The sequence below is a fragment of the Vigna umbellata genome, chromosome 1 (assembly GCF_029865625.1).
Source record: "Vigna umbellata cultivar VRB3 chromosome 1, Vumbellata_1.0, whole genome shotgun sequence".
Classification (NCBI taxonomy): domain Eukaryota; kingdom Viridiplantae; phylum Streptophyta; class Magnoliopsida; order Fabales; family Fabaceae; genus Vigna; species Vigna umbellata.
The window spans coordinates 39,878,429-39,905,927 of NC_142165.1; the positions used below are offsets into that span (position 1 = coordinate 39,878,429).

Consider the following 27,499-nt stretch of genomic DNA (forward strand, 5'->3'; position numbering starts at 1 on the left):
TGCACTCTCCACCTCCCACGTTGAATCTCCATTCTTGGCATCCCACACTACCTTCACCAATCGAACATCCTTCCTCTTGTGTAATTTAGTGCGAACATCATCAATGCGGATTGGTTGCAACTCCAGCGTTCGATCAGGTTGTAGTTGAATGTCTTCCAGTTCTAAAACATGAGAGGGATTGGCTATATACTTTCTGAGTTGAGACACATGGAAAACAGGATGAAGGTTTGATAGTTGAGGAGGCAAAGCAAGCTCATAAGCTACTGGTCCAATCTTCTTCAGAATTTGATACGGTCCTATGAACTTGGGAGACAGCTTCTTTGGACGAACAACTCTTCCCACTCCAGTGATTGGATTCAACCTTAAAAATACATGGTCTCCTGCTGCAAACTCCAAGGGTCTTCTCCTCCTATCTGCATAAGATTTCTGTCTGCTCAAGGATGTCTTCAATCTGTCCGAATCAATTTCACTTTATCAGTAGTTTGCTGGATAAGTTCTGGTCCAGTTAGCACATTCTCTCCTTCCTGAAACCAGCAAAGTGGCGTTCTGCACTTCCTTCCATAGAGAGCTTCAAAAGGCGCCATACCAATGCTAGACTGGAAACTGTTATTGTATGTGAATTCCACAGTGGCAAGACCTCATCCCATGCGCCTAAATGGTCCAGGACACACGTCCTAAGCAAATCTTCTAACGTCTGGATGGTCCTTTCAGATTGGCCATCTGTTTGCGGATGATACGCAGAACTCATCTGTAGCTTGCTTCCCAATTCACCTTGTAAAGATTGCCAAAACCGAGATGTGAATCTCGTGTCTCGGTCAGAAACTATGCTTGAAGGCACTCCATGAAGACGCACTATCTCCTTGATGTACAGCTTAGCCAAATTTGTCATTGACATCTTCAAATTCACGGCTAAGAAGTGGGCGCTCTTAGTTAATCTGTCCACAATTACCCAGATTGAATCGTGATTCTTGACTGTGCGTGGCAGATGAGTCACAAAGTCCATGGAAATGCTGTCCCACTTCCATTCAGGAATCTCCAATTGTTGAAGCAATCCACCTGGACGTTGGTGTTCAGCCTTGGCGCGTTGACAGGTTAAGCAAGATGCCACAAAGCGTGCAACATCACTCTTCATTCCCGGCCACCAGAAAGATTTCCTAAGATCTTGATACATCTTAGTCATACCGGGGTGTATGCTAAGACGACTATGATGAGCTTCTTCCAATATAATACGTTTCAGCTCTCCATCATTGGGAATGCAAGTTCTTCCCAAATAACGCAACATACCATCCGTTCCAGCATTAAACTCCTTAGCTTTTTCTGAACCGAGTGCATCAAATATCTTCAACAGTTCTTCATCCTCACGTTGCTTCATCCAGATTCTGTCAAACACATCACTAGAAATTCTAAGATTACAGCACCTTATTACGTTCTCTCCTAATTCAAATTGTAATCTTAGATCTCTAAAATTCTCCACCAAGTTCAGCTCCTTCACCATCATCAATGAGACTTGTACTGTATTCCTGCTTAGGGCGTCTGCCACTACGTTGGCTTTCCCAGGGTGATATAGCAGTTCAAAATCATAATCTTTTAAAAATTCCAGCCAACGTCTTTGCCTCATATTCAGCTCCCTCTGATCAAACAAATATTTGAGGCTCTTGTGATCACTAAAGACTTGGAACGTTGATCCGTATAAATAGTGCCTCCAAATCTTTAGTGCAAAAACGACAGCTGCCAACTCCAGGTCGTGTGTGGGATAATTGCGTTCATGAATCTTCAACTGGCGAGACGCGTACGCTACTGCACGTCTCTCTTGCATGAGCACACAGCCCAAACCTTGGTGAGATGCGTCACAGTACACTTCAAATGGCTTGGACGTGTCTGGAATAATCAAAACTGGCGCGCTCGTCAATTTCATCTTCAGCTCCTGGAACCGTTCCTCACACAGATCAGTCCAAGCGAATGGCTGATCCTTTCTAGTCAATCTAGTAAGAGGAGCCACTATCTTGGCGAACCCCTCTATGAAACGTCTGTAATAACCAGCCAGCCCCACAAAACTCCTCACTTCAGTGACTGAACGCGGGCTCTTCCAATCTAACACTGCTTGCACTTTAGAGGGATCTACTGAAATACCTTCAGACGATATCACATGCCCCAGAAACTGCACCTCCTTTAACCAGAATTCACACTTGGACAGCTTTGCGTACAACTCTTTCTCCCTCAACACGGTTAGTACTGTTCTCAAGTGTTCTTCATGTTCAGCATTGGTTTTGGAGTAGATGAGAATATCATCTATGAACACAACTACAAATTTATCCAAATAGGGTCTAAATATCCGGTTCATGTAATCCATGAAGATGGCTGGAGCGTTCGTTACTCCAAATGGCATTACCACGTACTCATAATGCCCATAACGTGATCTGAATGCTGTCTTCTGGATGTCGTCCTCCTTAACCCTTATCTGGTGATATCCTGAACGCAAATCAATCTTAGAAAATACTGTTGCTCCATGCAGCTGATCCAACAAATCATCTATTCTTGGCAACGGGTATTTGTTCTTGATGGTCAGCTTGTTTAATTGCCTGTAATCTATACATAACCGAGAGCTGCCATCTTTCTTTTTCACCAAGAGTACCGGAGCTCCCCATGGTGATACGCTCGGTCTAATGAATTTCTTCTCCATAAGCTCTTCAATTTGCTTCTTGAGTTCAACCAACTCTGCAGGTGCCATTCGGTAAGGTTGAACAGATATAGGAGCTGCCGTTGTCACCAAATCAATGGTGAATTCGACTTCTCTAACAGGAGGCAATCCTGGTATCTCTTCTGGAAAAACGTCCAGAAATTCACTCACCACTGCTCGTTCCGTACTGCTCTCATTGGACGTCCGTGCTTCCGTCAACCCTCCTAACTCCTTGTCTTCATGTGTCATAATGAGAAAACAGCTTGCACCTTCCATTATATCCTCCCTTAACTGACCGAATGTAACTCCCACACATTCTTCATCATCTTCAGGAAACACTAATTCCTTCTTGCCACAATCTATAATAATATGGTTGGTAGCCAACCAATCCATTCCTAGAATTATTTCCAAGTCCTTCAAAGGTAAACAGATTAAGTTCACCTTATAACTATGCCCCTCAACCACAATAGGACATCTAATGCACACGGTAGATGTTCTAAGCTCTCCAGCCGCTGGTGTTGATACCACCAAGTCAAACTGCAGATCTCTCTCTACTATTCCCAGCTTTTCAACACACGCCTTCGAGATGAAGGAGTGCGTTGCCCCAGAGTCAAAACAACACACATTTGTAACATGCCTTTTGGAGTGTTAGATGACTTAGACCGTTTGTGTCTATATGATTGGTGCACCGGTGTACATAAACACATTGTAGAGAATTTAAATAAATGTAAGAAGAAAATTATGGGAGCAGGTATCCCCCAGTCAGTCACTCTCAGTGGCAATGTGGCAGTCTTGCAGGTAATATGATATGTAGTTCACTATTTTGATGTAGTGCAGAACATTGTGAATTATGTTTGATGAAATAATTTTATGATATTTTAGGCTTGGGCGGTTGAGAGACTCTCTTTGCATGGTCATCCTTCGCACCGGTTTTTCCCGCGCATAATGAGATGGTTCCCGTTTAAATCAAGGACCGAAAAAATTGAAAATATTTTTATGACCGGAGATGTAAGTGTTTTGTTTTTCGTTATTTTGTATGTTAAAATGGATTGTGTATTTTGTCTGAATTTGTTGTGTGCTATTGGTGCAGTTAAATATGGAGTGGTATATACGAAATGAAGATCGTCATAGGCCGGAAATCAGTGCAGCTTTCAACTTGGATGACGAAGGATCCTTGGGTGAAGGATCCAAGGTTGACAAAGACGATGATGAAGAAGAAAGCTCTGATGACGGGGCATGGGAAGCAGGTGCGGAGGAGAGATTGAGGAAAAATAACGAACATAGCATTGAATGCCAAGATTGGAGTTTTGACTAGGGAGCTATTTGAAATTTATCAAACTCCAATCTTTCACGAAGAAGATGCATGTGCCACTGATGAAGAGGTTGGGGGTGGAGTTGGAGGTGAGGATAATGCTGAAGTTGGGGGAGAAGAAGAAGGTGATGGACATGGAGTTGGAGGTGAGGAGAATGCTGAAGTTGGGGGAGAAGAAGAAGGTTATGGAAATGAAGTTGATGACCCCCTAGGTGCACATGCTGAAGTAAGAGGGGATGATGAAACTGTTGGTAACATTAATTTTATTGAAATAGAAGATGATGCTGATGAAGGAGAACCAGAGGTGGTGCCATTGGCTATACCCCCATTGCGGAGTTTTGTTGGTGATCCAAGCACTAGTGTTGATGCAAACCAATTGTATACAGCAGTCAGCATCAGAGAGATGAACGTACACAGGTATGTGGTATGAATTGTAGTTGTGGTTGAGGAATATGTATTGTTTGTGATTGAGTAATATTTGTATGTTTAGGGTTGTAAGCGAGATAATTGGCCAAAGCTTGAGCACGACTTCAATTTACACTTTGGCCCCACTGAAATACGTTGATAACATGGTTAGTATTGTCACATTTGGTTGTGTTTCATGTTATAGTTTATTTTAGTAATGTGAAATTTTTTTTTTGTGTAGGTGGTGTTATTTGCTTGTACGGTCTTTATGTACTTTGAGAAAAGGTTGTCCGGTGTTGTTAAGAGGTTTCATTTTAGTCCGTTATACTCGGTAAATAAAATTTGATATTGTGTCATATTTATGATTGAAGAAAGTATTTTTTATCGAATTTTTATTGATGATTTTGAAATTGTCCACAGCACCATATTCTTACAGATTATAGGAAACGTCCACAGAATCGCCATGTATTCACGCTTCATAACTATAACACTTATTTTCGTTCCGATCATTTTGGACTTGAAGAATTACCCACGGCGGACTTTGTGAGTAACCTTGAATTTCCAAATCTTGTCGACTTTTGGTTGTAAATGTGTTACTGAAATTGTTTATATTTTTTGTAGTTGTTTCTGCCATTTGTCCACGATGATCACTGGTGGTGTTATTCAGTGAAGTTGAGGTCAATGGAGATTTTTGTGATCGATTCATTGGGGAAGGGGATCAGAGACCGCAAAAGGATAGACACAGCCGTTGTAAGATTCGACATCTTTCATTGTTGTTTACCGTGTGATTATGACATAACCCTGCATTGTTTAAGTATTTATTGTTTTTGTTAACTGGTAGGCTGAAAATATGGCACGGTTTTTTTGCATCCTGATGAATATACCGGAAGGCAGTATTGCTCCTTTGACAGTTAAACAAGCAAATATCCCATCCCAACCAAACTTGTAAGTTTGTTGAACTGTAGTGCCGGACGATATTGTGATGTATATGGGCAAAAGTAATCTGATGTTGTGGGTATATTATTTCAGACATGATTGTGGAGTAATAATGTTGAAAGCAATGGAAATCTGGGATGGAGATGAAAAATACAACGGGAAAAGCATGCCTGAATATACAACTGTAAGTTGGAACTGTGTGTTTGATAATATTGTTGTATGTCCTGGTTTGTAATGTGGAAAATGTTGGTTTCAGGCGGAGCTGCTTGGGATTAGAAAGCAATATGTGTGTGACTGGATCCTGGACAACGAGAACACTAGCAGAATGGAAGCCCTACATCTATACGGCATTGTCTAGGATTGCTAAGAAATTATCAAATTTTGACATGTATAAGATGTTCAAATATGTACCTAATGTTATTTGACAATTTTGACATGTATAAGATGTGGAAATATGTACCTAATGTTATTTGACAATGTACAGTATGTGTTTGTAATAAGAATAGTGGTTGGATTCCGAAATGAATTGTTTTTACTGTGCGTTTGTGTTTGTTATAATGACAAAATTAGTGATTGAAAAATGAACGCAGCATTATAATAAAAATTTGAAAAGTACGAGAGCATTTTCACTAAAATTAATCGTAATTAATGCGAAGGATTTGATCAATTTCCGAGTGGGGAGATGGGAGATGGGTGTTGGTGATTCATGTGAACGCAAGAAGGTTGGAGTTACCCGTGATGAGTAGGGGGACTAAGTAGTGCAAGGAATGAGTGAGACTGCTGAAAAATGAGGAATTTGTACAGAAAGTCGAACACAGGTACTCAGTCAGGTGAACACAGGTCACCATTGGCAAAAAAAGAGACTTTTAGGCACTTCTGCAAGTGTCTGAGGCCTGTGCAGGTGTTCCAGTGGTGGGAGAGGGTGGATGGTGATGTGATGTGAGGCCAAGGAGGGTGGGGAGACCCCCCATCAGTTGGTGGAGCAACCTGTGCAAGGAATGAGTGAGAGTGTTCAAAAAGGGCTCTGGTAATCGTTTACAGCACCCCTGTAAACGATTACCCGAGAGAATTTTGGAATTTGTACAGAAAGTCCAACACAGGTACTCAGTCAGGTGAACACAGGTCACCATTGGCAAAAAAAGTGACTTTTAGGCACTTCTGCAAGTGTCTGAGGCCTGTGCAGGTGTTCCAGTGGTGGGAGAGGGTGGATGGTGATGTGATGTGAGGCCAAGGAGTGTGGGGTGACCCCCCATGAGTTGGTGGAGCAAGCTGTGCAAGGAATGAGGGAGACTGCTGAAAAAAGGGCTCTGGTAATCGTTTACAGCACCCCTGTAAACGATTACCCGAGAGAAATTGGGAATTTGTACAGAAAGTCCAACACAGGTACTCAGTCAGGTGAACACAGGTCACCATTGGCAAAAAAATAGACTTTTAGGCACTTCTGCAAGTGTCTGAGGCCTGTGCAGGTGTTCCACTGGTGGGAGAGGGTGGATGGTGATGTGATGTGAGGCCAAGGAGTGTGGGGTGACCCCCCATGAGTTGGTGGAGCAAGCTGTGCAAGGAATGAGTGAGAGTGTTCAAAAAGGGGTCTGGTAATCGTTTACAGCACCCCTGTAAACGATTACCCGAGAGAAATTGGGAATTTGTACAGAAAGTCCAACACAGGTCATCAGTCAGGTGACCACAGGTCACCATTCGAAAAAAAACTGACTTTTATGGTAATCTGCACGTGTCTGAGGCTTGTGCAGGTGTTCCAGTGGTGGGAGAGGGTGGATGGTGATGTGATGTGAGGCCAAGGAGTGTGGGGTGACCCCCCATGAGTTGGTGGAGCAAGCTGTGCAAGGAATGAGTGAGAGTGTTCAAAAAGGGCTCTGGTAATCGTTTACAGCACCCATGTAAACGATTACCCGAGAGAAATTGGGAATTTGTACAGAAAGTCCAACACAGGTACTCAGTCAGGTGAACACAGGTCACCATTGGCAAAAAAAGAGACTTTTAGGCACTTCTGCAAGTGTCTGAGGCCTGTGCAGGTGTTCCACTGGTGGGAGAGGGTGGATGGTGATGTGATGTGAGGCCAAGGAGTGTGGGGTGACCCCCCATGAGTTGGTGGAGCAAGCTGTGCAAGGAATGAGTGAGAGTGTTCAAAAAGGGGTCTGGTAATCGTTTACAGCACCCCTGTAAACGATTACCCGAGAGAAATTGGGAATTTGTACAGAAAGTCCAACACAGGTCATCAGTCAGGTGAACACAGGTCACCATTCGAAAAAAAACTGACTTTTATGGTAATCTGCACCTGTCTGAGGCTTGTGCAGGTGTTCCAGTGGTGGGAGAGGGTGGATGGTGATGTGATGTGAGTCGAAGGAGGGTGGGGAGACACCCCATGAGTTGGCGGAGCAAGCTGTGCAAGGAATGAGTGAGAGTGCTGAAAAAGGGGCTGGTAATCGTTTACAGGACCCCTGTAAACGATTACCCGGGAGAAATTTGGAATTTGTACATAAAGTATAACACAGCTACTGAAGCAGGCGAACAGGGGTCACCATTGAAAATAAACTTACTTTTAGGCACCATTTTGTTTGACATAAATAAATTCATGATAACACACCATTAATAGAGATTCAGTTACACAACATACACAACAAAATGATACATTGTACGTTTCAAATATTACAGTCATCCATGAAATACTTATAATGATGTTCATATCAAATTACAGTTATCCTAAACCCACTATTGGTTGTCTGCTTGATTGGACGTCGATGGTTGGTCAGATGGACGGACAAATTTGCGGAGGATGTCATCCACATTGAGTTCCTTCTCTGCCCACATAGGAAGTGAATGACAGGTTTTGTTGTCTCCTTAACAAGGTCAATTGTAGGAGGAGAAACTTCAGCTGGAAATACCTTCACTATAGAGCGATGCGTAATATTGAGGTAGTGGTTTTGCCTAAATGCAGTGAAGGGGTGGACCTAAATGTACAAACGGAATTTGTAAGAAGAATAACACTTAAATACCAATAAAATAATTATGGTAGTTAAGTAAAAATTTGATGGCTTACAAGATTGAGTATGATAACGGAACCAACTGCGATATTTTCTGCAATTTCAGGATCATCAAGAGCTTTCTTATGCAACGAAGCCTTCATCGTGGCAGTTGGGTCCTTAAGAGTCAACTGCATATCTCCCAACCCATTGGGCTTGCACTCTTTCAATATGCAAACCACCAATGGAAGGACCTCACCTGATTTTGCCTCTTGTAGGGAGTTAACGTTCTCGAATTTTCCATCCTTTACGAGACCTATGATAAAAAATATTAAAACAAATTACAAGTATTCAAGGTAATAATGTTCTTGGAAGCGTGTATGAGATTCAGTGTACCGTGGTGTTCAATAAACATCTGTGCCCATTTCCAAGCATTGGAGTTGAAATCTCGTTCATAGGTTGCGTCAGCAACATCACGAGCAAATTCTTGTGTCGATTTCGGTTGTTCTGTTCCCGTCCTATTCATGAAAGCTGCTTGGATGTTACCTGCAGGACCAGGAATAAGCGTTGCGGAAGCATCACATTTTTTCAAAAACGATTCAAGGACATCATCATCATAAACAAGGTCTTCCCATGCATCCATGATTATGCAGAAATTTCCTGTCCACATAAAAATTGTAGGTTAAGGACGATACATGACTAGGATGATTAAAGAAGTCACTCACAACTAAACAATGGTAATGGGTTACTGTCACCTGATTGAAGCCTACACAATTGGTTTCTCTCCCCGAAATTGAAATACAAGTACGTGAACGATGAAATTATATGAAATCAATGTACCCAAAAAAATATTAATATTATATCTATTTCCATTAAGTTAACTTATTCAAATCAAGTTACATTAATTGTGGGGAGATAGTCTGACTTGATGGGTAGCCTTTAAAAGTGAAAAGCATTGATTTGGGGTTAGGAGAGAGAAACTTTATGCTGACAACCATCAATGCATGCTTTCACAGGAAACCAAATACGTGTTTCACAAGCAAAAAATTGGACCTTTGGCGGGAATACACAGCTGCGTCAACAACCAACGTTAATCCAACGTTCACACTTATTTCCATTGACCAAGCACTTACAGAACGTACCAGGGTGTTCATTAAAGAGAAGGGACAAAACGAAGTTCGGAGGGTTGGTGAGAAGCACATAAGAATCATTTATGGTGGACTTAAATGTAGAAGATGAGGTTGGTTAGGACCACTGAGCTTCATTAAAGGGCACACCATTTTTCACCACGGTACGTTTAAATAAGTTCTTCGAAAAGTTTTTATTTTCATTATTTTTGTAGTTGCCAGTGGTCATAGTGGTAAGTGTGAAGAGTGAATATAATTTGTTTTATCTCTAAAGGTGGGTTTAATGTCAACGCACACAATGGATGGGGATGAAGGGAATGACTATAATGACAATGTTGATGAGCCCAATGAAAGTTTAATGGAGATTGACCCAACAGTGCATATGTGTTTTGACTCAATGGTTGAAGCTAAAACTTTTTACACAAACTACGCAATTAGACGTGGGTTTGCCGTGCGGACTAGGACTTCTAAAAAAGATAAAGACAACAACGTCTACTATCTCAGAATAGTTTGTTCAAGGGAGGGAAAATATGTGTCTTCGGTCAAACCAGTGGTAAAAACACTTCCAAGTCAAATTAACCAATGTCCTGCTGGGATAACCATTGCAAAGAAGGAGGACAAGTGGTTTATAAGGACCGTTGTTCTGGACCACAACCACGATCTTTGTCCAAATAACTCCAAACTATTTGCAGCCAATAGAAAGTTAAGCATGCATGCAAAACACACGTTGCAGGTCAACGACGATGCTGGAGTTAGGTTAAATAAGAGTTTCCTTAGCATTGTCAACGATGCGGGGGGATATGAAAACATGGACTTTGTCGAGCGGGACGCTCGAAACTACATTGGCCAACACAGAAGATCTTTATGTAAGGATGGTGATGGTCAGGCACTCCTACGACACTTTTCGTCAATGAAAGATAGAAATAACGAGTTCTTCTATGACATTGCTCTGGATGAAGGGAATAAAATTTGTAGTGTGTTTTGGGCTGATGCAAGAAGTCGTGCTGCATGTGAAGAATTCGGTGATGTTGTTTCCTTTGACACCACTTACTTAACAAATAAGTACGACATGCCATTTGCGCCTTTTGTTGGAGTTAACCATCATGGATACTCGATTTTACTTGGTTGTGGATTGTTGTCTTCGGAAGACACTGTCTCATTTGTCTGGTTGTTCCAATGTTGGCTAAGATGCATGCGTAATAAGACTCCTCAAGGTATTATTACTGACCAATGCAGAGCAATGGCCAACGCTATTGAACAAGTGTTTCCTCATACGAGGCACAGGTGGTGTTTATGGCACATCCTTAAGAATTGCCTGAAAAATTGCACGGGTATAGAAATAATCCCGTTATCAAAACCGAACTACATGCGCTTATATATGATTGTGTTTGTCCAACAGAATTTGAAAATGGTTGGAAGGAACTACTTACCAAACATGGATTGGAGGAAAATGAATGGCTATGTAATTTGTACGAAGAGAGACATAAATGGGTCCCGTGTTACTTGAAAAAAGATTTTTGGGCAGGCATGTCTACGACTCAGAGAAGTGAGGGAATGAATGCCTTTTTGATGGATTTATCAATTCTACAACAACACTTCAACAGTTTGTGGTCCAATACGACAATGCACTTAGGGTAAAGGCGCAGAAGGAAATAGAAGCCGACTTCTCCTCCATGAACACCACTATTGCATGTGTTCTCAGTCACCAATTGAGAGACAATTTCAAGTGGAATACACACATGCAAAGTTTGAGGAGGTCCAAACAGAATTCCGTTCAAGGATGAATTGTTTCATCAAAGACACCTTAAGGAGGACTTGTGGAACACTTACACTGTAAAAGAGGAACGAATGTGGGAGGGTAATCGTGTACCGGATAAATTTTTCAAAGTTCAATTTGATCCCAGCACACAGACAACCACTTGCTCTTGCCACCTCTTTGAGTTTAGAGGAATTATATGTCGCCATTCCCTGTTGGTATTTGGCCAAGAAGATGTTTACAGTGTTCCCTCACAATACATTTTGAGGCGCTGGAGCAAAAACATTCGAAGAAGACACACACTAATAACAGCATCGTATAGTAATTCGACAAATGAACCACGGATGCAAAGATACAAACTGTTGTGCAAACGTTTTTATGAAATTGCTGAAGTTGCATGTGAGTCTGAGGAAGCTAGTACTGAATTGGAAAAAGAACTTAGTTGTTTGGGTACAAAATTTGGATTCAGTTCTTCCATGACAAATAACATCATCAGTGATGCAGGCCAACTAAGATACGATACTGGTGCATGCACGTCAATACCACTTACTCCAGTTGGAACATCTGATGTCCTTGTACACAGTCCTGCAACTGTTAAGCGAAAAGGACGTCCACGCACAAATAGGTTGAAGTCCAATGTTGAGAAAAAAACCAAAAGAAGAAAGTCAACTTCATTGACAAACACTTCAACAGCACCAACCGAACAATGCGTGAGTCATTATTTACGGTCAAAATATTTATTACATAGTTTTTAGTCTATCAATTATGTTTAACTTAGTAGTTGTGTTGTTGCAGGGCGAAAGACCAAGTAATGTTCTTGAATGTGATGACCGTGAACAATTTGAAGCGGACACTATCCAACTATCACAAGATACCGAAATGGGTCATTTTGGATTTATGTCGTTGTTGTCAGCTGTACATAACAATTTCGATAACAACATCAACTGATATATACAACTTGTTTGCTTCTTATTTTGTAACTTTTTTATGTTTTTCAAAGTTAAAATGGTCTTCGATGAATTTCCTGTCATGAATGTATGTGATGCATATGACCACACCAGTATTTGTTATTGTAATCGATTACGAGGCTCTGGTAATCGATTACGAGGGCATTGTAATCGATTACGAGGCTCGGGTAATCGATTACTGTGTTCAGTTACTTAAACCTAATTATCCCACTGCATAACGTGTATAAGTTGCAATCGTGTTCGTAACCGCCCAAAACACATCCTTCCTCATATTCGTTTCCAAAACCTGTCTTATCTCAGTGCAAAACCCTAAACGAAATACAATGGCTGATCGTGGAACGAAGAAACAAAAGGCATCTTCTTCCGTTGGTGGACGTCGCCGTCGCCGGAGTCCAACCCCATCACCATCGTCATCCCCTCCTACGCCTACCAATGATCTCTTCTCGTCGGATGAGCAACAGGAGAAATATGCCCAACATTTCGTAAATCGGGAAATTTTGGATAGTAAGTATCTACAGGACGAATACTTTGAAGGAAGAAATTTTCAATTCTATGACATATTACACGAAGCTGGGCTGACTGATTTTGTGTGTTTAAGAAGACATTACCACCCACAATTAGTCAGAGTGTTCTATAGCAACATGTCAATATCTGATACGGGGGTTATTCGAAGCGAAGTTAGAGGGGTCAAAATTAGGGTCAGCCCTAATCTTTTTCAACAACTGACTAATCTCCCATCTGAGGGTGTTTGCTACGAAGGCAAAGTTGTAGATGAGTGGAAAGAACAATACGATTCTGTCACTGCAAGGCAACTAGTGTGTAGAGATGATGCAGCCATACAATCTAGAATACTAGCGGGGCAAATGAAGGTTCAACCAAGGATACTTCATTACGTTCTCACTAGAGTATTACTTCCTCGTGCAACCAATATTGGTCAGGCATCTGAAGAGGATATTATGTTGCTATGGGCATTTTTCAATTCCATTCAAATTAACTGGGGACATCTTATTAGATATAAGATGAAAAGAGCATTAAGGGAGAACGCAAAGTTGCCGTATCCACATTTGATAACCATCTTCATGGAACACTTTCAAGTGCCTACTGAAAGTTATCCCATTTCAGAACTGAAGTTCAAGCAAAGAATTGGTTATGAAGTTCTAGCATCATTTGGTTATATGCAGAATGATGAAGGAGAATGGGTTCCCAAAGGCAATGCCCCCCATCCCCCCTTACAAGAAGGTCAACAGAATCAAGGACAACATGATGAACAAGGCAGTTCATCTACAACACTAGATAATGTAATCAACCGCATACAACAACTGCAAACCTTTGTTGGTTCAAGATTTGATGCCTTTCAAACTCGATTTGATGCCCTTGAAACAAGATTTGGAAACATGGACATGGTCATCACTACAAGGTTTGATGCGTTGCAATCGCGTGTTGGGAACATTGAAGAACAACTGCAACACTTGCCAAGTGCTTCTGCAAACAATCCTGAGACTTAAAATTGCTTGTTTAGGCTTTCTTTACTGCTTTTTAAAGAACTATGTAATCCAGTTCCTCCTTTGATCATTTGAAGTATTTAATAAAATGAAGTTGTTTAGTTTCACAATGGTTCCTCAATTCTCGACATTTATTATGTAATGTTCAATTTATGATACACTTAATACCATGGCAGTTGTGAGTAAAAGTCAGTAACCAATACCACTTAATACTAACCAATAACACTAACCAATACCACTTAATAACACTGCAGTTGTCTGTAAAACTAAAAGTCACTTTTTTTGCCAATGGTGACCTGTGTTCACCTGAATGAGTACCTGTGTTGGACTTTCTGTACAAATTCCCAATTTCTCTCGGGTAATCGTTTACAGGGGTGCTGTAAACGATTACCAGAGCCCTTTTTGAACACTCTCACTCATTCCTTGCACAGGTTGCTCCACCAACTCATGGGGGGTCTCCCCACCCTCCTTGGCCTCACATCACATCACCATCCACCCTCTCCCACCACTGGAACACCTGCACAGGCCTCAGACACTTGCAGAAGTGCCTAAAAGTCACTTTTTTTGCCAATGGTGACCTGTGTTCACCTGACTGAGTACCTGTGTTGGACTTTCTGTACAAATTCCAAAATTCTCTCGGGTAATCATTTACAGGGGTGCTGTAAACGATTACCAGAGCCCTTTTTGAACACTCTCACTCATTCCTTGCACAGGTTGCTCCACCAACTCATGGGGGGTCTCCCCACCCTCCTTGGCCTCACATCACATCACCATCCACCCTCTCCCACCACTGGAACACCTGCACAGGCCTCAGACACTTGCAGAAGTGCCTAAAAGTCACTTTTTTTGCCAATGGTGACCTGTGTTCACCTGACTGAGTACCTGTGTTGGACTTTCTGTACAAATTCCAATATTCTCTCGGGTAATCGTTTACAGGGGTGCTGTAAACGATTACCAGAGCCCTTTTTGAACACTCTCACTCATTCCTTGCACAGGTTGCTCCACCAACTCATGGGGGGTCTCCCCACCCTCCTTGGCCTCACATCACATCACCATCCACCCTCTCCCACCACTGGAACACCTGCACAGGCCTCAGACACTTGCAGAAGTGCCTAAAAGTCACTTTTTTTGCCAATGGTGACCTGTGTTCACCTGACTGAGTACCTGTGTTGGACTTTCTGTACAAATTCCAAAATTCTCTCGGGTAATCGTTTACAGGGGTGCTGTAAACGATTACCAGAGCCCTTTTTGAACACTCTCACTCATTCCTTGCACAGGTTGCTCCACCAACTCATGGGGGGTCTCCCCACCCTCCTTGGCCTCACATCACATCACCATCCACCCTCTCCCACCACTGGAACACCTGCACAGGCCTCAGACACTTCCAGAAGTGCCTAAAAGTGACTTTTTCTTCCAATGGTGACCTGTGTTCATCTGACTGAGTACCTGTGTTGGACTTTCTGTACAAATTCCAAAATTCTCTCGGGTAATCGTTTACAAGGGTGCTGTAAACGATTACCAGAGCCCTTTTTGAACACTCTCACTCATTCCTTGCACAGCTTGCTCCACCAACTCATGGGGGGTCTCCCCACCCTCCTTGGCCTCACATCACATCACCATCCACCCTCTCCCACCACTGGAACACCTGCACAGGCCTCAGACACTTGCAGAAGTGCCTAAAAGTCACTTTTTTTGCCAATGGTGACCTGTGTTCAGCTGACTGAGTACCTGTGTTGGACTTTCTGTACAAATTCCAAATTTCTCTCGGGTAATCGTTTACAGGGGTGCTGTAAACGATTACCAGAGCCCTTTTTTCAGCAGTCTCCCTCATTCCATGCACAGGTTGCTCCACCAACTCATGGGGGGTCTCCCCACCCTCCTTGGCCTCACATCACATCACCATCCACCCTCTCCCACCACTGGAACACCTGCACAGGCCTCAGACACTTCCAGAAGTGCGTAAAAGTGACTTTTTCTTCCAATGGTGACCTGTGTTCATCTGACTGAGTACCTGTGTTGGACTTTCTGTACAAATTCCAAAATTCTCTCGGGTAATCGTTTACAGGGGTGCTGTAAACGATTACCAGAGCCCTTTTTGAACACTCTCACTCATTCCTTGCACAGCTTGCTCCACCAACTCATGGGGGGTCTCCCCACCCTCCTTGGCCTCACATCACATCACCATCCACCCTCTCCCACCACTGGAACACCTGCACAGGCCTCAGACACTTGCAGAAGTGCCTAAAAGTCACTTTTTTTGCCAATGGTGACCTGTGTTCAGCTGACTGAGTACCTGTGTTGGACTTTCTGTACAAATTCCAAATTTCTCTCGGGTAATCGTTTACAGGGGTGCTGTAAACGATTACCAGAGCCCTTTTTTCAGCAGTCTCCCTCATTCCATGCACAGGTTGCTCCACCAACTCATGGGGGGTCTCCCCACCCTCCTTGGCCTCACATCACATCACCATCCACCCTCTCCCACCACTGGAACACCTGCACAGGCCTCAGACACTTGCAGAAGTGCCTAAAAGTCACTTTTTTTGCCAATGGTGACCTGTCTTCACCTGACTGAGTACCTGTGTTGGACTTTCTGTACAAATTCCAAATTTCTCTCGGGTAATCGTTTACAGGGGTGCTGTAAACGATTACCAGAGCCCTTTTTTCAGCAGTCTCCCTCATTCCTTGCACAGGTTGCTCCACCAACTCATGGGGGGTCTCCCCACCCTCCTTGGCCTCACATCACATCACCATCCACCCTCTCCCACCACTGGAACACATGCACAGGCCTCAGACACTTGCAGAAGTGCCTAAAAGTCACTTTTTTCCCAATGGTGACCTGTGTTCAGCTGACTGAGTACCTGTGTTGGACTTTCTGTACAAATTCCCAATTTCTTTCGGGTAATCGTTTACAGGGGTGCTGTAAACGATTACCAGAACCCTTTTTCAACACTCTCACTCATTCCTTGCACAGGTTGCTCCACCAACTCATGGGGGGTCTCCCCAGCCTCCTTCGACTCACATCACATCACATGTTACTCAAAATGACCACTCAAACACCACGTTACAAACAAGCCTGCAACTTAGAAGACAAAAAAAATTACGACATTCTGAAATCGACAAACCCACAACTCATAATAACAATGGTATTGAATAGATAAAATATGAGACCAATTCAAACCAAAACTCAAATTTTATTTCATTGAACCAAATCCGATACATTGAACATTGTTTTCTTAATCTATTTACAATGATTACAATTTTCATTACTTTCCAAATAACATTTTCAATCAACTAAATACGCAGATCAATCATTTTTTATTCTAAGCGCTACGGTCCCGGTGTATGGAGTCCTAAGTGCTCTTCCCTTGTAACGCCTTCGTGATCCAACCCTAACATACGTCTTCAAAGGTTGTTTATTTCCGTCAATGTCAGTAGGGGATACAAAACCAGTGTTCACAGATGGTTCTGTACGAGGCACACTTTGTCCAACGTCATCTTTATTTTGCATTCTTGCCTTCTCTTCAGCCAATTGTGCCTCCAAACTTGCAACCCTCCTTTTAAGTTCTTCAATTAGAAATTCTTGTTCCTCTAAGGCACGCATAAAAGTTTCTCTGCGAGCTCTTTTTTGTTTCTTCTTTCCTCTTGGTTTAGCATCCTTTCTTTTAGGTGTTGGTCTGTATTCCTCCTTATCCTTCGTTGAAGGACCACCATAAACATCGTCAACAACCTGAAATTTAACAACACATTACACATTACACAACTTTGGTCAATATATGAAAACATAACAAAACTTTCGATAACAAACAACTTACCAAACCTGTCTCCATACACCGTTTAACGAACTTGTCTCCAACACTTATATTCATCCAATGCAATATTCGTGGAAATTTATCAATAGGACCTTTTGGTGGAACAAACAGCTCAAAAAACCATACCTACGACAAATAAATCATCTTAACTTGTAACAGACTTAATTCAAATAACATTTTAAGTAAGTACATCAAATACTATTAATTACCTGCAGCATGTACACACAACCGTTGACGTAAACGTTTGAAATACCTTTTCCTTTCTTCAAGCCTTGAGAAGCTTTGCACAAACTATGTAACAGAAAACGATAAACTAGAGTACCCCAACAATAACTACCCAAAGCACTTAAGTTGTCAACAACATTAAACATTACGGGAAACACTTTCCCGCTACGTTTTGGAAATAAAATCTCACTTATCCCTACCAGGAGGTAAAGGCTACAAAAATGAGAACAAGGAATCTTCTTCTTTTGTTTTCGCATTAGAATTTTGTATATTGAATTCAATTCCTTTGTTCCTTTGCCTATGTATTTCACACATTCACTATTGCCCAGCTCTTCCTTTAAGTTAATGTTTGCACCATCTGTACTCAGTCCCAACCCTAAATAAATATCATTTTCATTTATATTCAATACTTTATTCCCAACTATAAAACCACTACTACAGTCGTCCCACTTACCCAATAACTCACTCACTATATTTCTACCTACTTTAACATTGACATTCACATCTAAAAACCAAGCAAATGGAGTTGTCGCAATCAATGATCGATGCTCCTTTGTTAAGCGTTCGTTCAAAGTACATATATACTTTGTCGAAAAACAGTGACGAACACTCAACTGCATAAACCAAAATCAAATCATCAAAACAACGAAACCCAATAACCCAAGCACCACAACACAACGATACGAACCCCAAACATTAACCCAAATCAAATAACCATGCTACGTGATGCCCAAACCGAATAACCAAGCTACGACATCGAATGGAAAACCACTTACCTTAGTCGTCGGACAATCGTCACCGGAACTTCCCATTACGCACGATAACAGGAGACCAAACTGGCCGGAGACAACAGGATGCAAATGGAACGAAGCGAGACGAAGCGAGACGAAACGCGACCTTCGTCCTCTCAAGAGAACGGACCTTTTGCAATGGAACAGAGAAAGGGAAAGGCAATGGAACAGAGAAAGGGAAAGGCAATGGAACAGAGAAAGGGAAAGGGGTATTTTAGGATTTGCACTCAAAATAAGGGTTACGGTCATAGGTTTTAAAAAAAAAAAAAATTTAAACAAACCAATGAGGTGGCGACACGTGGCGTTGTCAAAAGAGTGTTAAAAATCTGTTGTTGGAATATCGCGGTCCTTTTTTAATCATGTTTACTCCGTAACAAAGCAAGAATCATCCTTTTTCTACCATGGTCAATTTTCAGTAGACCAAGCCTTTTCTCTCAACAGTTTGACATTCCCTCTGGTATTGTTTAAAAATTATTGATGAGGAGATTCCAAATTTTGGAATTAAGTTCATTTTAGTCTCAAAAAAATTTTAATGACTAATTTCAATTGGATATGTAGGTTCAAGAAATGTTGCTACCTACATATCAATTAAGAATGCTATAAGATTTGGGCTAGGTGGGTTTTAAAGACAATATCAAATGTGAATCAATCATTACTAAACGAGTGATTTGATGCATGCTTTAAAAATATGTTGACAAATTTAGATCAAGCTAATTTGGTTGGTACCTTAAATTTATGATGAAAAAATATTAATCTCAATTGTATGTTTTCTATATAAGTATTCAATTTATATTAATGAGAGGGAAAATAGCTTTTGTTTTTTTTTTGGACTAATTACTTGTTGTCAAAATTGTGTTAAACTTTTGTTGTCCAAATAACATTTTCCTAAAATTAAAGAGGAAACGAGAGAAAAGCAGCATACAGATTTGCGGGATGCCATCATCACCAGCGAAAGTAAAGAGATTTAGAGGGATTGCTACTGAAATATCACATATACCCTCAGTCTATTGTAGAATTCCTTGTATGTATATCAACTTAACATACAAAATCGATTTTCAAAACTACACAACCCGATTCGAAGAAGTTAAAACTAAAAAGACCATGAAGAAGAACAGTTGAATACGTGAAGAGCAATGCTTGAGGTAAGTATTGCAATATCTTCTTTGTTCAATTTTTTTTGTTCTTTTTGAGTTGCAGGATTGTAGAAGAGGACGAAGAATGCGTGTGTTTGAAGGTGAAGAAGACGATAAACAGTGCTTCATCACAAATTTGAAGAAAACATATTCGGTTACTTAGCTGTAGTATTCGGTTCCAGAGCTTCAAACCACTCACACACGAGCTGTATCCAGTTCCAGGCGCAAATGTATTCAGTTCCCCATTCTCGCAGATCTCGCACAGCCCCGTATTCGGTTCCAACAGCAGCTGTATTCGGTTCCGTGATGTTCCTTCCAGCATCACAGGGAAGGGAAGCTTGGCGTGGAGGTGGAGGCCGCCTGAAGTGTTTTGAACCTGGACAATGCAAAGAGCCTAACCTGGAGAAGCTCCAATCCACCATTGCAGGCATTGCAGAGAGCTCCATTCCATGGTTTAATCTTCTCCCAAATCCTTCCCAACAGAAAATGGGTTCTCACGACAGCAAGGAGAATAAATCAAAGGCAGAATTCAGCGTTGCTTATGGATCAGGCACTCGCAGTGGCAGTGGTAGTCAAAACACTGTTCAATCACCACCTACCACCACTGTTGCTCAGGTTCAAACATCAGCTCCTCCCAAACCACAAAGACCGTCAGAGGTGGCAGCGACTCCGCCAAAACCCAAACTTTCTTCGACCCAGAATGCAAGGGCGGTGCAGAAACCCGACACCACGATTCTGGGCAAACTCTTTGAGGATATAAAGAAGTACTACACTCTTGGGAAGGAACTGGGAAGAGGGCAATTCGGGGTGACGTATCTGTGCACGGAGAATGCCACCGGAATGACGTACACGTGCAAGTCGATTCTGAAGAGGAAGCTGGTGTCGAAGGCGGACAGGGAGGATACGAATGCATACTTTAATCAAGGGTCGTTTCTTCATACTTGGGTCACTTTCTTCTGATTTTTCACGACCCCACAATTTTTCCGTGTATTCTTCCCAGCTAGACTTCCATTTTTGTATTGCCCATATGCTTCTCTCTCTCTTGTTATATAGTTGCAGAACTTGGTTTAACTTTAAAAAGTATGCATTTCAATGAGAACAAGATATTTGTGCCTAGAGACATTTCAATTTCACCAGATTTTATTTAATTGTAATATTAACCATTTCGGCAAGCGTTTAACCGTACAATTAAAGATTCACTTCTCTCACACATGTCGTGTATGAAAAAGGCCATGGGTTTTATTCTTATATATCAGTTAAGAATTTGTAGAATTGGTATGCATTATCATTGATAAACTAAATTATAGTGAGTATATATGTTTAAATGTTGCCACTTTTATTAATTAATATTATAACTTTGTTTAATTATTTGTTTATTTAAAATTAATTAATTTCACTTTCATAATAAATTCATTTATATTACTTCTTATGAAATTATATTACATACAAATACTACATTTAAAAATAAATTTATTTTACCACATTATAATTTTTATAATTTTTAAAAGTTAATTTTAAAAATTATTTATAATTTTTGTCTCTTTATAAACATTTTTACAATTAATAAATGACATTTTATATTACTTTAATAACTATGGGCATTTTCGTAATCTTTAATTTCTACCAATTAAACTAATTTTTAGAATCTGTTACATCAATCAAATCCTACACTAATTCTCACGTACTTTACTTCCAAATCCACTTCCAATTACCCACAAATCCACTCAAAAAAACAACAACAAAATTACCCTCAAATTCTCTCAAATCCATTCAAATCATCTCCCCCAAATCCCTACAAAAGAACTAAACCTAAGTGAAATAGAAAAACAATCTATATTAGATGTTAGTATTTAATACAAAAATACAATAATCCACAAATAAAAAACATAAATAACTTTCCTGGTAAGTAATTCCTTATTATAAAAAAAGTTTCTAACTCATGTACTAACTAAAAATCAAGGGAGTCTAACTAGTTAAATATAATCAAATTTCAATATAAGTTTAACTGAGGATCACTTTTTTTTAACTATCCACCAAACCACTCCAATGATAATAAAATTATAAGAAAAAGAAGATAATACTTTATAGTAGACCAAAACTTATTAATTATAAAAATCTGAGCACTTAAAATTAATTATTAACTTCTTAACTACAAGTTTGATTATAATCTAAAGAAATTAAGTACTGAAGAAGAAAATTAGATAGAACAGTCGATCGATTTACGGGGTTGATTCAAATCGAAGATAAATAAATTTGAAAGCTTAACCAATTTAAAGTGGCAATAATAATATAATCAATTCAAATTAATTCGTTTTGTTAATCCAATAACATTCGGACTAACAATCGACTTTTATTCTTTGCAAGCGTTAACTAGCAATCCCTTACATAGTAATTAAACAAATTGATTATATATTTCAATTCTTTTATTCTATGTTTTTTCCATCTTTAAACGGAAATTGTTATGCCATAGATGTCACCATTATTTGTACCACTGCCTTCTATCGTTGAAATATAAATAAATTTTAAAATTTTAATTTTAATAAAGAAAACTGAATAAACTACTGTCAGCTAAATTACACGCTCTCGTCCAATAAAATATTGACATCAATAATAATTGTTTTCTTGCCTTATGATTTATGCCAGATTTATTCATTAGTGGTGTAGAATTTCTCAGTTGACAAAATTACACTCTTCAGGTTACATAAAGTATACTAACCTAAGGAATGTATTCCCTTCTAATGCAAAAAGGATCTCTTAAAATTGGTTTCTTTTATGACTTTTAATAACTTTCGCTGGTTTAAAATCCATGTCATAAACTTCAAAAATGCAAAATTTAAAATAAATAAAAAATAACTAAAATATCAGTCAATAATAAAAGTATTCAATATATCATTTCAATTACCTAACCTAAAATTTGGCAAGACTATCCAAGTACTATTATGAAGCTAAAATATAACATTTTGATCTCAAGCGGAGAAGAATTTTCATATAGATGATCTAGTGATAAGAGAGGAATCGCTACGGGTTACCAAATTTTAACAACAGAGAAATGAAAGGCAGCACTTCGTGCTTCACACAAACACGAACTTATAATCAACTTGAAACTATTAATGTATATCACAACCAAATAAGCTTAGATCTTGATCTGATTACAAAGATATTAACAAACCTGAGATGAGAGGGCACAATCACACTATCTGCGTATTACAAATATCAACTGCAAAAAGGAGAAAGGGGGGATATAAAGCTACCTATACAACCACACAGCCACCCAAAGAAAAGCTGAAGGTTAGCTCCAAGTTAATTTTCTTCCTTTGCCTGGCTTCTTAGTCGATCTCTCTCTAAGCAGGAAATACACGACTCTATGTCAGACGCATACCGATTCTCAAACTCTCTTCTCACCATCAATCCATGGCCAATAACATAAACAATGGTCGTCGGAATGCGTTACAATCTTATAATCAATTGGGGGGAAAAGATAAAAGTAAAAATAAACAAAGAAGGGTAGAAGAACGATGCTATGAAAGTTCAATCCTTAGTGCCTCTTCAGGAGACATTGTCATTGGGTGCTGCGTGTTAATCCTCCCCGTGCCACATTTCTGAGCAAATGTAACATGCCACCCAAGTTAATGGGAAATCATTAAGTCAAACATACAAAATTTGAAAATTCAATCACCAAATTCAGGAATTTCTGAAAGTTGAAGAATTGTTGACAAAAAATCAACAAAATAAATCCTATACCGACGGGGATTTTAACAATTACATACAAACGTAGTTTAAGAAACGAAAACAGGGCAAACAAATAATGTAATTTTGGAGAAAATATTCTCTCACAAATCAGAGGATAATATCGAGAAATATTCTAAAAATGACGTGTATTTATTGAAGACCTGAAACAAAATCGGATAGATCATTTAAGTAAATAATGCCATGACAATGTAAAATATATCACATATGCAACGAGATACAAAATATAAGTTATTTGATCAATAACAATGATCTTCCTTTTCCATAAAACTAATGTAAAGTTTTTCAACACAAATCACTAGGGTTGAATATGTCAAAATGCCTAGACATTGGTCAATTACCATAACAAGGGGCCCGAGGTGAAAACAAAATTATCCATTAGGTTTAACCGTAAAAAAGGTACATGATGTAAACCTAAAATCTGGCAAATCAATACACAGAAGGGAAAAAAAAGGTACCTTCCAGAAACAAGCTGATGCTGAGCACTGTTCACAGGACCCTTTACATTGCTGAAACGCTTTGCTCTGCTCTCTTGTTCTTTCTCCACACGCATTGCAGCTACCTCCTTCTCCATGGCCGCTACTTCTCTTCTCATCTTCTTAGCCTCAACTTCCATGGCTTTGGTCAGTGTATCTACTTTCTTTGCTAGCATCTGACAAATAACACCATTGCAACTATTAGCTAAGATTATAATATCAACTACTAATCTAATATTAGTCCCAAATCAAATAAATACTAACTTCAATGGCATCATCTTTGTCTTTTAGGCTTTGATCTTTCTCATGACCAGCTTTCCTCAAGGCTAAGACCTCTTTCTGTAGCAAATCATACAAAACCCCAGAAACACTATCCTCCGTATCAACCGTCGGGAAGTCATTTGGCTTATCATCTGAATTTCCTTTCCAATTATCATTTTCTTCCCGGTGTTTGGTTCCTTCAGAAGACTGATTGAATGAATAACTTGGAGGTTTTCCATTTAGAAGAATTTTACTCCTTTCTAATGACCTTGTGCCGCCATCAAATGATTTAGATGTGCCTTTAGCATGCTTCAAAACTGTGCTTGAAGATACAGAAGACCTAAGTTGAATGGATGGTGATCTTTTCAGAAACCCATTAGATGTTAGTTTAGAGATGTTATCAGCTCCACCAAGGGATTGACGTCGAGAAGGCCCATTGCTAATACATCTTCCCTCTGAGGTGCCGCGATTAATACTGTTAGAAGTTTCTCTCAAACTCTCCTGTAGCACTTTAAGCCTTAATTGATATTTTTCCTGAAAATTGTAAAAGGTTTACCTTGAGTAACGGCAGAAGTAATCTCCTAAGCTAATACATGGGGGCTGTAAAACCAGATTATTACTTTTAACTGTGCTTCAGACTTTGCAGTGCGCTCAGTTATAGCAAGCTTGTCTCGAAGTTGCTGCATCTCTCCCTACAAGAATGTAGTTTGGTAAAAACAAATTGAAACCGCATTGAAGGGAAACAAAATTCAGGAAGAATTTAGGTATTTATTATTCAAAGAAAAAAGCTTACATCAAAAGGAATCAGAAATAATATTCACCTGCAAGAATCGTCGTTCTTCAAGCCATTGTTTTACAGGCATCACTTTGTCGTTAGCATCCTTCCATTCATTAGCAACCACTACAGCTACTCTGTTTGCTGTTACCTTGGCACGAGCTAACTCCCGGTCAAGTGTTTTTCTTTCTTCCTATGTAGTGTCAAAAAAGACATGCAGCAATTAGCATGCTTAAGTTATGATTGAGTAAACAAACAAGAAGAGTATAGTTAATATAGTTAACTCATTACATTCATTTCTTGAACTTTCCGCTGATAATCTCTCACAGCATTGGCAGCCGCACCACCTGCAAGTACAGCCTCTTCTAGTTCCCTCACGGTTTGGGTAAGTTTTTCAACCTCTGCCACTTTCAGTCTATGCATTTTGTCCAAAATTTTATTTTCTTCCTGGGAGAGAATATGATGACACCAAATGTAAGAAATTAAATTATTACAGATGGCATAATTGGAGAAGAAACATCGTACAAAATTGCAAATACCTGGCAAATCTCAATCTGTTTAATTAGCTCTTGATTTTTATTTTGGAGATCATCCACCATGGAGGCCTTAGCCAAGGCAATCTGAACAGTCTTCTCAGCTTCAAGAAGTGCTGCTTCTTTAGATTTGGTAAGTCGATCTAATGCTTTGTTATCATCTTGAAGTTTAGCAATCTGCAAGGAACATGTTAAAGAAAGTAATTACATAAATCACCTATGACAGGCCAGCTTCAGTTGCCTTCATCAGTTTCTTATGGGAATCACATTCAAATTAGAAGAACAAAGTAACATTACCTCTTGCCGGGCAAGCTTAAGTTCAGCTTCTAGAGGAGCAAGAATGGCCTCTATAGGAGGCATGTCATCATCCTTCTGAGCAGCATGGACCCTCCGAAGAGTGGCCTCAGCAGCAAACTGAGCTGCCATCGATGCTTTCTTGTCATCATTGATTTTCTTTATTTCAAGATTCTGCAAGAAATATCCAGTTTAGTAAACACGTCATGTGACCTAAATAATTTAGTCCTCGCTAAGGTTGATAGAGGGTTGAAGTAATACTTTGCTTTCTAGAAGAGACTCTGTTAACTTTAGCTTCCCTTCAACCTTTGACAACTCTTCAGTAAGCTACAGAACAACGAAAAAAAAAATACAGAAAACAAAGTTACATTTCAAGCTGACGTTAAGTGATGAATCTATACATTAAAAAGAAAACGAATAAATGAAAGCATGGCACATGAACAAGTTCTCAGGTGACCATGCACTACAAACAATTGAAATAAACACATGAAACAGAAAAACTGGAAGAATGACTATGGAACCATAAATATACGCACAGTAAACACCAAAACAATACCACCATTCACCAAGAAACAAAAACGGGCATATACAGAGTATTTTGTATAATTTTTTTTTTGGTAAGTAATAAAATCAGCGAGCAAAGAAGCATTGTCCGGTGCTAAAGTTGAAAAATAAAAAAATAAAGAAATTAGTAATGAAGTTTCCATATTCCTAAGTCGTAATTCTAACCGTAATAGCAATGATCATTTCAGAATCTTGTAATTGATTCAATTTAACTTCAATAATACGACGAAGCTAAATTTAGAAGGTGACCTCTTCAACGGCCTTTTCTCTGAGCCGTTCAGAGAGCCTCAAGGCTTTGATCTCCGCTTGCGCTTCCGACAATTCCCTGTCCTTATCTGCAAACACGACGCAACACAAGCGAGTCACCATTAGTCAACAACGCGAAGCAAAATCAGGCCAAAAACTCGCCAGATCGAGTCGCATTTTCGCACCTCTAACTTCATTCTCCAACCGATTGAGCTCCACCTTCACCGGATCCGAACCGTGCAACAAGTTCATGAACTCGTCCGCGTCGAGGCTCTGCCTCATCGAAGGCGCGCGCCTCCGCGACGAGCCTTTCCCCTCCTTGAACGATCCGGACACCGCCAACGGCGCGACCGGCGTGGCCACAGTCGCCTCCGCTCCACCGTCGCCGGAAACCTCCGCCATGGCCGATCTAACCGATGCCGTAAGCAGTCACATCCACGTGCTCGCAGCTCCGCGGATCCCTACGCGCGCAGTTAGACTAAGTGCAAGAGTCGCAGAGAAAATGCAGCTCTGAGAAGGAGACGGTGGTTTTAGAGAGAGAGTTCGGGAGATAGATGGTTTCATAGTCTGTGCTTGTTTCTCTCTCTAGATTGTGATTTTAAATCTGGGCTTTCTTTTCCACTTCTTTTTCTTTTTTTCCTTTTTTTTTAATTGTTGTTCTGTGTGTATGTGTGTGTTGCAGTGAGAGTGATAGTGAGATTAAATAAATCTGAGTAATCAGTGAGTGTATAGCTGGCTGTTATGGTTAAGCAGACCAATACTGAGTGTGTGACAGGGAAACACAGTAAACCCTTTCTCATCATCTTATTATGTTAATCACTCTAGTAAAGCCCAAGCCATGGGCTTCAAGCCGGTAGCGTAATGCGCACTCCATGCATTTCCAACTTAAACCATCTTCGATATGCGTACGATAGCCGGTGGGACCCGGAACCGGCTTAGCTGGTAAACGTGTTCTGTTTGGACAAACAAACTCACAACTCGCTG

General features: G+C 40.2%; 5 protein-coding genes and 1 long non-coding RNA gene across 6 annotated transcripts; 4 read left to right on the plus strand and 2 right to left on the minus strand.

The window, feature by feature from the left end:
* Positions 1-3,320: 3,320 nt before the first annotated feature.
* Positions 3,321-3,826, plus strand: LOC148205330 (uncharacterized). Its single transcript, XR_015786757.1, has 3 exons — positions 3,321-3,475; positions 3,560-3,685; positions 3,768-3,826. It is a non-coding gene; the product is annotated as an uncharacterized LOC148205330 (long non-coding RNA).
* A 144-nt stretch (positions 3,827-3,970) lies between these two features.
* Positions 3,971-5,688, plus strand: LOC148205331 (uncharacterized). The gene is made up of 8 exons (XM_088104304.1): positions 3,971-4,406; positions 4,480-4,561; positions 4,636-4,725; positions 4,815-4,937; positions 5,016-5,144; positions 5,236-5,339; positions 5,424-5,514; positions 5,587-5,688. The coding sequence occupies exons 1-8, from the start codon at positions 4,393-4,395 to the stop codon at positions 5,686-5,688; spliced, it is 735 nt and encodes a 244-aa protein (XP_087960430.1). The 5' UTR covers positions 3,971-4,392.
* A 4,045-nt stretch (positions 5,689-9,733) lies between these two features.
* On the plus strand, positions 9,734-10,942 carry LOC148205332 (protein FAR1-RELATED SEQUENCE 5-like). The gene has a single exon (XM_088104313.1). The coding sequence runs from the start codon at positions 9,734-9,736 to the stop codon at positions 10,940-10,942; it is 1,209 nt and encodes a 402-aa protein (XP_087960439.1).
* LOC148205333 (uncharacterized) lies at positions 9,812-12,139 on the plus strand. Its single transcript, XM_088093751.1, has 2 exons — positions 9,812-11,901; positions 11,987-12,139. Exons 1-2 carry the CDS (start codon positions 11,284-11,286, stop codon positions 12,137-12,139), a joined length of 771 nt encoding a protein of 256 aa, XP_087949877.1. The 5' UTR covers positions 9,812-11,283.
* Positions 12,140-16,965: 4,826 nt separating this feature from the next.
* Positions 16,966-18,507, minus strand: LOC148205334 (uncharacterized). The gene is made up of 4 exons (XM_088110390.1): positions 18,472-18,507; positions 17,680-18,309; positions 17,474-17,596; positions 16,966-17,388 (listed from the first exon to the last, which is right to left on the minus strand). The coding sequence occupies exons 1-4, from the start codon at positions 18,505-18,507 to the stop codon at positions 16,966-16,968; spliced, it is 1,212 nt and encodes a 403-aa protein (XP_087966516.1).
* Positions 18,508-22,686: 4,179 nt separating this feature from the next.
* LOC124841377 (microtubule-associated protein 70-2-like) lies at positions 22,687-27,333 on the minus strand. The gene is made up of 11 exons (XM_047317638.2): positions 26,701-27,333; positions 26,519-26,604; positions 25,967-26,032; positions 25,709-25,879; positions 25,418-25,588; positions 25,170-25,325; positions 24,925-25,071; positions 24,724-24,795; positions 24,107-24,637; positions 23,825-24,018; positions 22,687-23,218 (listed from the first exon to the last, which is right to left on the minus strand). The coding sequence occupies exons 1-11, from the start codon at positions 26,915-26,917 to the stop codon at positions 23,179-23,181; spliced, it is 1,851 nt and encodes a 616-aa protein (XP_047173594.1). The 5' UTR covers positions 26,918-27,333; the 3' UTR covers positions 22,687-23,178.
* Between the last annotated feature and the right edge of the window lie 166 nt (positions 27,334-27,499).